The sequence below is a fragment of the Phaeoacremonium minimum genome (genome assembly GCF_000392275.1).
Source record: "Phaeoacremonium minimum UCRPA7 unplaced genomic scaffold PA7_03_scaffold_348, whole genome shotgun sequence".
NCBI lineage: Eukaryota > Fungi > Ascomycota > Sordariomycetes > Togniniales > Togniniaceae > Phaeoacremonium > Phaeoacremonium minimum.
Window position 1 is genome coordinate 149,477 of NW_006921252.1, and position 13,592 is coordinate 163,068.

A 13,592-nucleotide genomic window follows, 5' to 3' on the forward strand; every position below is an offset into this window, starting at 1 on the left:
CCACGCGTTTGATGCTCGATGAGTTGAAGGCGGCGCCCAAATTTTTGTTGCTTGGGATATAGCCTGGGCGGTAAGGCTGCCAGAATAGCTGGGGTAGGAGGCGGCTCGTACATACATAGAGCTGAAAGGAATTATTTAGTGGGGCTATTACGGGTACAGGTAACACTGGAGCCCAAGCTCAACCAACACACCAAATTGAATCCTTCAGGTCATGCAAACCGGTATAATGTGAAAAGAGAAATTCTTCCGTCAAGTCCTTTTTGCTTCGGTCACTATGGTATACTTCATTACTTCGCCTCTATGAGTTCTAAATTACAATCTATCATGCATTTGGTCCCAGCCGTTCTACGGCCGCATCGATGCCTGCGAGTCTTGCTAGAGTGGGCGCGTCACCTCATTTTGCCCAGCCCTCGATGGCAACATCGACCTTTTTGCGGTATTCCTGTTGCGTGCGGCACTGCTCTAAGAACACCTCGTACTTGGCATCTAGCAGCTTCTTTTCGCCTATATCCTCGTTTGGCCTGATGATTTTGCCTGGCTTGCTCATCCGATCCATGATATCCCAAAGGTCTTCGCTGGTCCCATCTTCTTGGGTGCTTGCGGCCTTCGCTCCTAGCATGGCAGCTCCGTGAACGACAGCAGCGTTGACGTACCGCGGGATGAGTACCGGCATACCGCAGGCAGTGGACATCAGGTCCATCAGAATGTCGTTTTGACACTGACTTCCAGACATGAAAATACTGAGGATCGTGTGTCCCGCGTCGTTCATTGTGTCGACGATCTGTCTCGTCTGTAGTGCGATGAACTCCATCGTGGCTAGGTATAGCAGGGCCAAGCTGTCGGTCGACTTATCATTGCTCATACCAATGATAGCTCCCCTCATATTTGGGTCCGCAACAGGCGAGCGGTTTCCCCATAGGTCTCCATAGAAGAAGAAGTGGCGCACCAGGTAGCTGATCGACGGCGCACCCGCAGCCTTCTTCATATCCCTCAAGTAACTGTTCAAGAAGTCATAAATGTTCTTTCCCAAGGCCTGAGCCAGTGCGAAGGTCTCAGCATACGCCGCATGTGTCTCCAGCATATGGCGTAGCAGCTCGCCAGTGGCGGACTGACCTCCCTCAGCCATCCAGTTACCCGGGAGGAGGACATCTCGGTATGGCCCCCAAACACCTTTTACAAACACTGGCTCCTTTGACATGGCAAGGTGGCACGTCGAGGTACCTGCTACGGCAGCAAGTCGTGTACAGGCCTGAGAAACATCGTTCTTGGGGACCGAATCATCGAGATGGTCGGGAGTGAGCTTGACCTTAGCACCCACAGTTCCAATCCATCCGGCGTAGGCATCGATGACACCGCTACCGACAGCAATACCCTGAGGCAGTCCTAGCTGTTCAGCCGCTTTCTCGGACAACTGACCTACTAGTTCTCCCGCACTCAAATATTCCCCGTTCTTTAGTCACCATTAAGTCAGTATGAGCCCTTGGAAAAGTATGACAGAGATGCAAAGAAAAGGCTCACCACCCCATTGACGCCTCCGACACGTTTAAAGTTGTCTTTAGCCAGATCCCCCAAACCAATCTGCTCATAGAAGTCTTCTTGCCAGCCTTTTACGCTGCCATCTACACCAACGGGCACATAGCCTTGCTTGCAAACTGCGCTGCAGAAGCTTCGCGTCTCCTTGGCGGTTGCCAGGTGTGTTAGAGCATCTGCCAAGTCGTAGAACTTGCAGCGATCGAAAAGCTCTGGAGGCATGTGGTTCTTCAGCCACAGGACCTTGGGGATCTCCATCTCGACGCTCATCTTCCCGCCGACATATCGCAGGAGGTTGTGGCCGGTTGCGTTGATCTTCTCCGTCTCCTCTAACGGCCGATGGTCTAGCCAGAGGATAACGTTGCGGTCGTCGCCTTCATTCTTGAAATCGGGGCCGGTGACGGTGATCGGCTCGTCGGTATCATGGGCAAACACCGCCAGAGAGCAAGTGGCGTCGAACCCAATGCCCTTGATAAGGGTTGGGTCCACGAGAGAGTCTGCCACGACCTTCCTCACGCAAATGCAGATGCAATTCCAGATATCTGTGGTGGATTGCTCCTAGAACCGCTCATGTTAGCCTCGTTCTTGCTGGGGCGTAGATAAGCTACGTACATAGTGAGAGCCCTCCCCGCCTCCGACAGGCTGCCATAGCTTGATGTTTTCAGAAGCCAATGCCTTGATGTCGCCGGTCGAGTCCATAATACAGGCTCGCGCGGAGCCGGTACCGACATCGATTCCGATGAAGTGGTCCTATCTAGACATTAGCATCCGCTGAGAATTACTTACACTGTCGTCGAGCATCGGCGCACCTGGTTTTGGCTGTTCGCCACGGCTTCTGTCAGTGATGGCTCCATCTTGGTATCTCTCTCTCTGCGTCCTAGACTAGGGAACTGTGTTGGTTTTGGTGAACTTACTCAACCGTATTTGGCAGCACGGATCCCTCCATGTTGATGGGCATCTTGTTCGATTGGCCGAGTTCTCGATGGCTCGATTCGGGTGGCTGTTTCTGATGGCTGCCACACCTCGTCTAAGTGGCAGGATCGATTATAGGTCAATCTGGGCAATTGACTCCTTGTTGAGTGAGGGGGATGCTCGATAGGAGAGGTTTTTCCCTTGGACCAACAGCTACTATGCAGTAGACTAAGTTAGCTACCCAGCCAGACCAGCCAGCCGTGCCACCAAGCCGCTGAGGTTCCTGCTACGGTACCCTGAGCAACTTGCTTGGCCCGAGCTATCTCCTCCGGCGACCATGACGTTAGAGGGGCATTCGGGTGGCACATGAGGGGTAGATTCTGGTCCAGAGCTACAGCTCCCCACAATACTCTGGCCTCCCGGGCACCCGTGACTCTTGGCCGGGCTGCCCCCCCAAGATGATAGGCCCGCATATCCTTCTACCCCGCCGTGAGCGGCATTCAGGAGAGACCTAAGGAGCGAAAGTGGCGGCCTAGAACGCCATTACTATGCAGTAAACCACCTAATTCTGGTGGCCAGATTGTAATTCTACGGGAATAGCACTTGCAGCGTTACGGCGCAGTGTGATCGGTCTTCCCCAGTCCGGTAGTCGCACGGCGGGATCACCGGGGCGATCGTCGAGGCGCTGATGTGACTGAACGCAGCTAAAATCCGCCATCTCAGAGCATCTACCAAAGCCCCCAGATCGATGATCACATACCTGCCTAGGAGGCTAGCGAGGCTAGGTACTCAGGTGGTGCAACTGAGTAATCCCACCCAGCTAGCTGGCCAGCGGACGGCTGTCACCCTGGGGGCGGGTGAGGGGCCCCAGTGCAGACTTTGTCCAGTGATTCCCAACCGTTTTACTCAGTCTGGGGGCCAATGGGGTGTAAAGCTTAGGGCTCAATCACCTCAACCGCAGTTGGATGTTACGGCAGGCTTGTGCTGCGAGGGCGACCAACATCCGCATGTGCAGCTGGAAGAAACCTGACGAATACCAGAAAGGGGTGGTGGGATCTGCAAATGTGATTACATAGCTACATGTAAATAGTATCATGAATGGATCCGTTTGTTGTCAAGACTTTCTAGGAGTGGAAACTCCGGTCACAGCTATCGTTGTGGGTCCCATAGCGAGGCTTCTGCACGAGCCATCAGACTTCACTAGCTGGGTAGGTAGTTTACCATGCTATGCCCATTCATCATTGCTGCTCTATTAGCAGAAAGTCTTAAGCAGTATGCTTTGTTGAACCTCTCCCCGAAAAGCAGATGGTTGATTGATGGCGAGGAAAGCGCTATCAAGGACCAGCGTATTCTTGCCAAAGCGTTGTTGGGTGACGGTGGTGTAAAATGTCGTCTGGCGAAGAGGCTTGTGTATTTCGCCTGAGGAGACTGCGAAAATGTCCATTGGCCGTTGCCTTAGCTTTTACACTTACCACTATCAAACCCAATACATCACATTCACCTCCACAGCGACACTTCGCACGTGCTCAAGATGGATGTAGCTACTAATGAGATGACACACGATGATATTTGGGATGACTCCCTCCTCGTTGACTCGTGGAACCAGGCTTTGGAAGAATACAAGGTCAGAACCTGACTTGTGTGGCAAACCTTGCTCGTCCGCGAAGGACCAGGCGATGAGAGCAACCCAATGAGACGAGATGGCAGAGGCTGATTCTTTGGACAGAAGTATCACAGTATCCACGCGCGTGGTGGGAAGGTGGAAGACATCCTGACGGCGGAGGCCCAACCGTGAGTCTCTTTCATGCGATGCGACAGGACGCTTTTTCGGTCACACTGCTAATGATCGTCGCAGGTCGCGACAACGGGATGCCAAGCCTGAAACGGGCAAGGGAGGGGAGCCTATCGAAGGACCTGACCTCGATGCTCTCGGGCAAGGCCACGAAACGTCAGCTCGCGACGAGGGTGCGCATGCAAGTCAGGTAATCATCGTGGCCCAGACCCCCCAGGAGCAATCGACAAACGTGGCAGATCAAAAAAGCTTGGCGCTAGCTGTTCCACGATTGCTTCGTGAGATCGATCAATGTGTCGCTGACGAGTGCCGAATAGGACCAGAAAGACGGCGAGAGCGCAAGCAGACACCAAGCAAGCTCGGGAGGTCAGGATGCGGTTCATGGCGGCGTGCCTCCCCAAGTCCTCCTACAATCAGGTCAGTCTCCTGTCTTGACTTCTGGAACCGGATATTGAAGATATCCAAGACTGACTAGCCATCAGTGCGAGATGAAGGACTCAAGAAACTATTGATGTCCTGGTATTATGCAGGATATTACACGGGCCTCTACGAGGGACAGCAAAAGGAGCCTAGGGAATCCTAGTAGAGTTCTGAAGCCAAGACTCGACGATGCACGTTTTGCAGCTCATCCGAAAGAGGCTGAGCTCGGAGACAAGACGGCAAAAGGGTGGAAGGCGGAGGAACTGGACGCCGTTGGTTTCTGAAGGGTTAAAGTGGCTGCAGGGCTCGTTGTTGATCGACTTTTCAAGCGAACAATCTGTAACGACCTGCGTTCCATCATAGGGGACCTGCAACAACCCCCCCCTTCACGCACCCCGGCAGGACTGTATATACCCCATTATCCTGTCAAGTGCTAAGCTTCCCTACGGAAATTGGACCGTCAAAGACATGCCGGCAGGAATCGAGATTGACATTAAAGATCTCATTCTCTATATCTGCGCGACTGCCGGAATCCTTTTTCAAATAATACAGTGTGACAGGGGTACTTGGCAGCTTAGAGTACGAAACGAAGCCATATCTTCGCCCATACACGATTAAGTAGCGCCACCACGCGGGGATACTTGACCGTTTCATGTCAAGCCTCTTTCCCATTATCCCGTCGTGCCCTTGCCTACATCCCATCACCCAACCTTATTATCACATAGGATCTACGTGCTGACTGCTTCTTATATCTTCGGTGCAGGGTTGCGGAAAGAGTAAGGATCCGTTTCCGGTCTGCTTGGCCATAGTCTTTGAACAGCCCTTGATGATCGTTCAAACCCGTTGATACTATGGACTTTAATGGGCTTCTTGAAGCTTTCCGCTGAGGCTTAAGAGATGCGAGCGGGGCGTCCATTCATTGTCGGCTTGATTTAGAAACAAGCCAGTCAGTCTTATCGAGGGTTGCAAGTCCCTTGCTTCTCATGACTAGTGAGATAACCTTACCAGTAGCGACCTGGAGAACCCATGTTTATTGAGACATTGGAGAGTATAAAATGTTATCCAATACAGCGGCGTAGCCACTAGGATGTACAGGTTCGTTACCTGTACAGTAGCTGAGACAGGATGACGGTTCCAGTGTTGCAGGGCCCATCGCTGGACTGTTGAGGACTGGGTAATCCAGCGCAAAAGCCATCTTCCAGCCAGGCCAACAGGCCTAGGCCTTCGAGTCTTCGCCTCAAGGCGCTTGAGGCAGCCCGCGAGAGCTAAGAAGTCACCGAGAAAGACGAAGGAAAAGACCCAATCTTTGGTCTCCACGGCTGGGACGGCTTTTGCCTACCCGAAGGACCCTGGGGTTGCCCCCTTGGTTTAGCCCCTCGCTAAGGCAGGTACCGAAACAACCTTAACTTTTAGCAGCAACTGACAAGTCTCTTGCCTAACAGCGTGTTGCAAGGCTTGCAGTCGCAAATAATCTACAATACAGCAAGATACATGATTCTCTGAGAGTTTGTTATGAGTCTCTTGAAGGATTCGACGAAGAAAGATCTGAATATCGTTTTGTTTGCCTCCATCTTTCAGAAGTCTGAATAAGCTACGCTGTGGACACTTCATCTCGTGTACAAGTTTTTGGGGTCATAGCGGCTATTTGGCGATGTACCCCAACCCTTAAGCGAAATGCCAAAACACGACCCGAGACGGATCTGTCACAGCGTAACTCCTGCGTCCACGACCATGAGGCTCGGCCCCAGCGAGGCTGACCCTGCCGTCCACCCCCTGCTCGCCCACTGCGGTATGCATCATTGTCGTACGAGAGCTCGACCACCCTTGGATGGCAAATGTGCAAGCACAATGCGGCCGGGAAAGGCTAGCTAAGACTTACACTCAGTAAGGGCGCCCCCAAGGCTAAGGCTGTTCTCAGCTCAAACGCCGATGTGGTAGCTGCTTAATCGGACCCTTGGGCCGCCGACTACAGAACCCTGTACGGATGATTTTCTCTTGGTGTTTCGAGACCGCCTCCTGGTCCAGGGTGACGAGACCATGGCTTCCGTTGCGACCCAAGATCTTCATGCTCGATTTAAGCTGCCGGCTTCCCCCCAAACCCAGCCCACCGTCTCTTCTTGTTTCCCTTCCTCATCTCTTCTTGTCGTGGTATTGCCCGTGTAGAACAGACGGATATACGCTCTTTTTGAATTTCTTCCTTCTCTTTTGCATATTCAATTCTCCCGAGCAGGCACTCGCCATCCAGACCTTCAGTCAAAACAAGAACTCAGGCAGTCGACTTTCCGTTTCAGGCACGGTTCCTTGAAAATCAGAAAGACATTAATCTAAATCTACCAAAATGAAGTTCTCAGTAGCAGCTCTATCACTGTGCCTGGCACCCCTCGCCCTGGCCAAGTCGGTCCACAATGTCTACCCCGTACGACGCGACGCCAACAAGGTCGCCGCCAGGAAAGCAAAGGCAAAGGCACAGCAGGGAAGTTTGGCAGGGCTAGGTCTCGCAGGCTTCGGAATCACAGAGACCACCGTACAAGAGGTCATCCTGATCTGGGTGAACCCAGGAAACAGCGCCGCCACGACCACCGTCAATCAGCAGGTCACCGTCACTGAGACTGTCACCGCCGGAGCGGTTGCGACCACTGTCGCTGGCGAGGCCGGAACCACAACCGTGGCAGCCGGGTCCAGCACAACAGTCGCCGGCACTGGCGCAACTCACAGTGTTACCGTTGGTGGCTCCGCTGGTCTGCAGTTCACGCCCTCGGAGGTTAAGGCCGCCGTTGGTGACATGGTTGTTTTCACTTTTCTGAGCCAGAACCACACTGCCACTCAGTCTGCATTCGCCACGCCTTGCGATCCCCTCGCTGGCGGTATGGACTCTGGCTTCCAGGCTAACCCCAACAACACCATCAACCCGCCACCGCAGGTTGCCATGCAAGTCATGGTTGACACTCCCCTCTGGTTCTACTGCGCTCAGAAGGGCCACTGCGGAAAGGGCATGACCTTCTCCATCAACCCCACTGCCGAAAAGACCCAGGCCATGTTCCAGGCCATGGCTATCGCTCAGAAGGGTGCTGGCGCAGGAACAGCCATCACCGGCAACGGTGGTGCTGCCAACGGTAGCGAGGCCGCTGCCCCGGCTGCTACCGCGTCCACGACCTCGCTGCTCCCTCTCGGCGGAAGCTCCACGACCACCGCTGCTGTTGCTGGCGCCACCAATGGTGTTACAACTGGCAGTGGCACGACTCTGGCTGACGGTTCCTGCGTCTGCGCCGTCCAGTGTGGCTCCATCGGCACCGGTGCATTCCCCGCTGTCGCCGCTCAAGGAGTTGGTGCTTTCGGCGGTATGCCAGGTGAGTCTCCCACCTGCCTCGTATCATTTTTCCAGAATCAAGAGCTAACAGTTATACCAGGTGCGCTACCCATCAGCATGGCTGCGGCTTAAGTCGAGCTAACGGGGACGGGTTGTTGATACCATTCTTGGGAGTTGGGACGACTTTTTTCGTTTTTGTAGATTTACCTCTTTCACCTGCCTGTGAGGCTTAGACCACACCACCCTGCCGGCCATGAAGGTATATATGACTGGTTCGTATTTCTGGATGAAACTTAATAGGTCATTATAAAATAATGAACTACACCTTTTTTTGCAACCCTTGGATTTTGAGATCAGACCGTCTGGGCTTAGGGGACATGGGCGCATCGGGAGGTATAGACGACAAAATCCGAGAAAAAAATCGATGAAAAAAAAAAACCTGAACTCCCAAACGCTGTGATGGCCATTTCTGTATTGTGAATAACTGTGTTTCAAGTGACGTTTGGCAATTTGCGTCTTCTTCGTTTCAATGTTCGATCTCATGCTGGCTGCGCTTCATAGGAACCAGGACTTGGCACAACTACATGATCATCATCATGCCGACTGGGGAGTTGGTCAGGAAACATGTGCCAAAATGACTGTCAATTGTGGTTGTATGTATGATTGTGGTTGCCCGTAAAACCTGCCTCCAAAGCGCCAGCAACATTGCGCCGTCCTGTCTTTTCGCCGCTGAATGCCCGAAACCCGAGAATCGAGTTTGTAGTTGTGTGATCGTAACGCTCATTGTTTCTTTCCTGCTCTTCCTTCTACTCCGTTCAGAGGGTCTCTGAGAAGCAATCCCGATGGCGTCCTATTTCTTCGCGGCGGCCTCGGCTGCCTTCTTAGCATCGGCAGCTGCCTGCTTCTCGCGCATCTTGGCCGCGACAGCCTCCTTGTCACGCTGCATCTCGCTGCCGCTCTTGGCGTTCGACTTCTTCTGTATGGCGGGGAAAGAAAAACCGCCTGCGTTAGCAAATCACAGCCTGCGTAGGAATGCAAAAAATTGACAAGTGGTAGATGGAGGCGCGATGCCGTACGCCGGTCTGGCGCAATAGGTCGCCCTCATCCCCAGTTGCTTTCCGCGAGTCGCCGACGCCGAGATCGAGGGCGGGCGGCTCCTTGCTCTGTTTGGCTTGCTTACCTGCGCCGCCTGCTGCTTCAGGTTCTTCTCACGCGCCTTCTCGCGCTGGTTGCCGCGGGCCATCTTGAGAGAGTGTGGAGGGGCCTGGGGGGGAGTCTTTGCCGCGTAAAGGGTGTCGCTGGGTGTGTCTGTGTCTGTTGTCTGTCGCAGAATAAAAGGCGGAAGGCCAAGCGTGTGGTCTGGTTTGCGCGAGAAATAAATTTATGGGCTCCCGCCGGGTCGGTCAGACGGTCAGACCAGGCCTAGAGGCCGCCCCTACATGGGCCGGCGCTTTACAGGCCGTGAGGCTGTGCCTGTTCGTTGTCAGCATAAGCGCGTGACTCGCCTACCCAATAGATTTCGGACGATTCTGGAACTCTTAGACATACTGCTAAACTGGCTCTTGAGAAGTTTACCTGACGTCTCGTACCTGATTCAAGTCTCTTATATGCTGTAATTTCATTGATATCGGTTACTCAGTCAAATATACAAAATAGCGTCTTCACCGCCGCTTGTTCACCTTCTGCTTTGAAATGGAGACGATGTGACTTGAATACTGAAAATGAAGTCTGTTGCTAAATGTCTTGATTAAGGCAGGGTCTATATCGAGTCAGTATTAACAACTCGCATAAATCGTGAGACATGTGGTCCTGAAAGCAAGTATGTCTTCCAACACCTTGTAGCAGAGATAGGTCAAAAGTTTGGATTTCCTTTAGAACGTCACAGGACCTAGCAATGTTATTAGAGCATCAACTTCCGCGTCTAAGTCAGGCGCCAGCGCCTGGAGATTAAACAAGGGTCTTGATCGTTACTAAAAAAAATCCAGAAGCAACCATTCGGCCGCGCCTGATGCAAGCCGCGAGGTTATATCGAGTTTGGTCCAGCGTTACCAGTTCCTATTATTCAGAACAGTCGCTGGATAAGCTATTGTTCTGTCGAGTTGCGCGCGCTTCTAAGCTCTAAATAGGCTGCGGCGTAGACTAACATGAATGCTATCACGAGGATTGTCTATCCAACCAGGTGGTTCGAACTCGACCACGCACCAACTCACTTCATTTCCTGGTACTTGTCTCGAATAGCAAACGTATTCTCCAGGTTTGTGTCTCGCCAGATCAAACCACTTGCTGTTGTTGCCTCGAAGTCCGGTTGAGGTAAATGAGATGAAGTTGAGGAGATTAGCCGGGAGTGGAAGCGCTCACTGCCGGAGTGCAGACAATGTGGACGCGAGGTTGAAGGACCGCAAATCCGGGGCTCGCCGTGTTAGAGCATCCTGCAGTCTGGTACATCAGCCGTGACGCCTGTAATCACCAACCTACCTACCTAGCCAGCTGCACACTTGAGAAATATCACTTGAACAAAGATATCGTCGCTTCAGAATGAATGACTCCTTTCCGTCGATTCTCTTTGCGAAATCTGAAGGTGTATGCTGGAGACTCGACCCAGCATCTCTACTGGTCGAAGTTGAGGCTGTGCAGCGACTCCTACTATCTACGGCACTAGGTACTTAGGTAGGATGGGGTGCCCCACGGCCTGGACCTGCCGCGCGTGGCCACTAACAGCTGGGTAGCGGCGAAGGCTAAATCGACTCTGAAACTGCTGTAGAAGCCCATCATCCAATCGAAGCCGCATCGAAGCCCAGGCCTGAAGATGTCTTTGTTCCATACAGCAAAGAAGCCGCCCACCTCTCAACCAATTCTCTGTCCTCATTGGGACCGTCTGGACCTGTTCCTTGCACATTCTCGGCAGGGGAACATTGGACGAAGACTGAACTTCTTCATGCGCTAAGCATTCTCTGGCTGTCCTGGAATCCGTGCTGTAGCGGATCGCCACACCTTTGCCATTCAGCGCCGTTGCTCGCGTGGAGCCGGGGGATCACCACCAGGCCTCGACCGGCGTTCAGCAAGCCCCAAGCAACTCCTACCACGACGCGCCGACGAGCTCGACTGGGTTTCCGGAGAAGAGCTTGAGTGACTGACTGACTACCCCCTTCTGATGAAGCACCGGGGAAAACAACCCTGTCACGCCAGACTGCCGTCCATGAAACAGTCAGAGCCTGCGACAGCTCTGACTTGGGCTCGAAAATCGTGTCACCCCCGGAACTGAGAGCAGCAACACTCTCCCGCGCCAAAGAATTGGTTGGCTAGAAACGCTTTGAAACTTTTTTATCCATGCGACGCGCACAATGAAGTGACTCTCCACTTTGGGTGTTTCTGGGCTCCCAGGACTGCCCTACCCTTTCTCACATGTTCGTGGTGACAAGCCCCCCTTACCGGCTTTGAACAATGGTTCTCGTTTCCTATTTTGCTTATATACAAAGGGCTTTCCCGCCACCCATTCACATAGATTCTTGCCTTGTCCAAGTCTTATTGTAGCTTCTAACAATGCTGTTGGAGCTATTCACCATTTTCCTATTGTTTTAGTATAATTCACACAAGGCACAGGCTGCCCGATACATCTCTTACAAAGTCTCGCGGCGACCTTCTCTCTGTCTCTGTCTCTGTCTCTCTCTATTTCTCTTACTGTCTCACCGTCCAATCCCACCAATCCTCCTTCATTCGATATCTGCAAGTCAGAAACATCATCAATCCAGAGATAATCAAGCTCACAACCTGTACGACCTGTACTACGTCTCGTACGCAACCACGAATACCATCCCGTCAGCATGTTCTGGTGGCTGATTATCAAGCAGGTAATCCGCATCTTCCACAAGAACAAGAAGAACCAAAATCAGATCCGAAACCAAAACAACAGCGCCATGTTCAACATGTCGGGACCTTCCAAGATCCGGGGCTCCGGCCTCGTGGTCCTCAACATCCTTCGATGCTTCAACATCATTGGTCTCCTTACCGTGGTGGCCGCAAGCTGGATCATGATTGTCATGACTGGCGTGAAGAACAACTTCTTCTTTTTCGACGCGGCAGCGCACTTCTTCACAAGCTCCGTTGCCGTCTTCCTCCTCATCTCCGAGGTCAATCTCTTCAAGAACTACTTTGCGAGAAACTGGCCCGTTCTCAGCATGGAGCACAGCTTCACCTGGCTGGGTGTTGCCATGATCATCATGGGCTGCCAGGTGTTGGGCAATCTGAACAAGCCCTCAGCCAGCATTGACAACCTCGGCTTGCCCATGTGGCGTCTCGTCCTCGCGGCCGGTATCCTGTCAATCACTTTCGGCTTCTTCAACCTCGTTTCTTCGCTGATCTACCGCGACGGGAAGAACGGCATCACAGCGCGAATGGTCCGAATTGATGGTCAGCTCGCTGCGGCGCCTATTAAGGACACTGCCTATGATTACGACTCCACGCGCAGCGCCTCTATCCGCCAGGAGAAGCGAGGCACCCGGTTCGGCCTCAGATTCCCGATTCGACACTCCAAGATCAAGATCAGCAAGCCAATCCCCCAGAACCAAGACTTGGAATCCGCATATGATCACCAAGAAGACCGCGGTGATGACACCTGGGCGGAGGATCGTGCAAGCCCGGTGGTCCCAGATATCCAGCGACCGCCGACAGCTCTTCATCCCATCCACAGACCCGATCATCGTTACAGCGAGGCCGCGATGTCACGCTTCTGAACATAGTACCATCATAGGGGCAGGAGGACTTGCCATAATAGGGGAGGTGGCTTTGCAGCCCGATACGGCGTATAAGGCTCGGCGTTTGGATTTGCTTTGGGAATACCCACATCAAGAGGAACGGTCGGAATGTGCATGCTTAATTTTCCGCATGATAGATGATGACATCAGGCAGCTAAAGAATTCATTTCAAATTATTATTGTTCCTATTGTCGTGAAGCTTTGACCCCTGTTTATAGGCACCTAGGCGGTGCCACACGAACCCACGTGACCAGCAACCGCTTGTGGCTGATGCTTAGCTATCTCCAACTGCGCTTTGGTTTTTCAGCCTCAACCCCAGCGAACCACCTCCATTCATTCCTTTGACAACGACTTGGAACTTCAAAAGGCCTTTGAACCTTCCCAACGAGACACAACGCGCGCCAGGCTCTCTTTGTCCTTCTTTTATTCCTTTAGGCGATTTGTGTGCTACCGAACAAAATCTCCTCCATCAACCCTCACTTCGCATCATCGTGCGTGAATCATTCGATACGTCCCTTCGCATTGATGCAGGCGCATCGTTAACTTTGCCCTCGTCCTTCATTCTTCGTCCGTGACCACATCCGGCATCGCATCGACGTCAGTGGCTCTCCCGTACCCGGAAACATTATCCATAGAACATATTGGGTTTCAAGACGGCAGTCTGTGGTGGCGGGGAGCAGATGATGCAGTTGAGGCTGTAGACTTGGCCATTGATTGTTTGGCCAAGCTGAGGAGGAGGTGACGTTGAAAGGAGATCCATAGGCGGGAGAGCTATTGCGGGGACATCACCGTTCTGCCTAGAACTTCTGCACTTCGGAAAAAGAGTCTTTGTGCGCCTCAATCCGGTGACGAGACATCCTATTCTGCCCGTTCCACTCAT

General features: G+C 52.8%; 4 protein-coding genes across 4 annotated transcripts; 3 read left to right on the forward strand and 1 right to left on the reverse strand.

The window, feature by feature from the left end:
* Positions 1 to 394: 394 nt before the first annotated feature.
* UCRPA7_4453 (putative fggy-family pentulose kinase protein) lies at positions 395 to 2,384 on the reverse strand (the record flags this gene model as incomplete). Its single annotated transcript, XM_007916980.1, has 4 exons — positions 395 to 1,450; positions 1,519 to 2,088; positions 2,143 to 2,280; positions 2,340 to 2,384. The coding sequence occupies 4 exons, from the start codon at positions 2,382 to 2,384 to the stop codon at positions 395 to 397; spliced, it is 1,809 nt and encodes a 602-aa protein (XP_007915171.1).
* Positions 2,385 to 3,973: 1,589 nt separating this feature from the next.
* Positions 3,974 to 4,817, forward strand: UCRPA7_4454 (putative smn family protein smn1 protein; the record flags this gene model as incomplete). Its single annotated transcript, XM_007917038.1, has 5 exons — positions 3,974 to 4,066; positions 4,169 to 4,233; positions 4,298 to 4,424; positions 4,552 to 4,651; positions 4,717 to 4,817. 5 exons carry the CDS (start codon positions 3,974 to 3,976, stop codon positions 4,815 to 4,817), a joined length of 486 nt encoding a protein of 161 aa, XP_007915229.1.
* Positions 4,818 to 6,992: 2,175 nt separating this feature from the next.
* UCRPA7_4455 (putative serine-threonine rich protein) lies at positions 6,993 to 8,093 on the forward strand (the record flags this gene model as incomplete). The annotated part of the gene is made up of 2 exons (XM_007916989.1): positions 6,993 to 7,992; positions 8,062 to 8,093. 2 exons carry the CDS (start codon positions 6,993 to 6,995, stop codon positions 8,091 to 8,093), a joined length of 1,032 nt encoding a protein of 343 aa, XP_007915180.1.
* Positions 8,094 to 11,782: 3,689 nt separating this feature from the next.
* On the forward strand, positions 11,783 to 12,691 carry UCRPA7_4456 (hypothetical protein; the record flags this gene model as incomplete). The annotated part of the gene is made up of 1 exon (XM_007916983.1): positions 11,783 to 12,691. The coding sequence occupies one exon, from the start codon at positions 11,783 to 11,785 to the stop codon at positions 12,689 to 12,691; it is 909 nt and encodes a 302-aa protein (XP_007915174.1).
* Between the last annotated feature and the right edge of the window lie 901 nt (positions 12,692 to 13,592).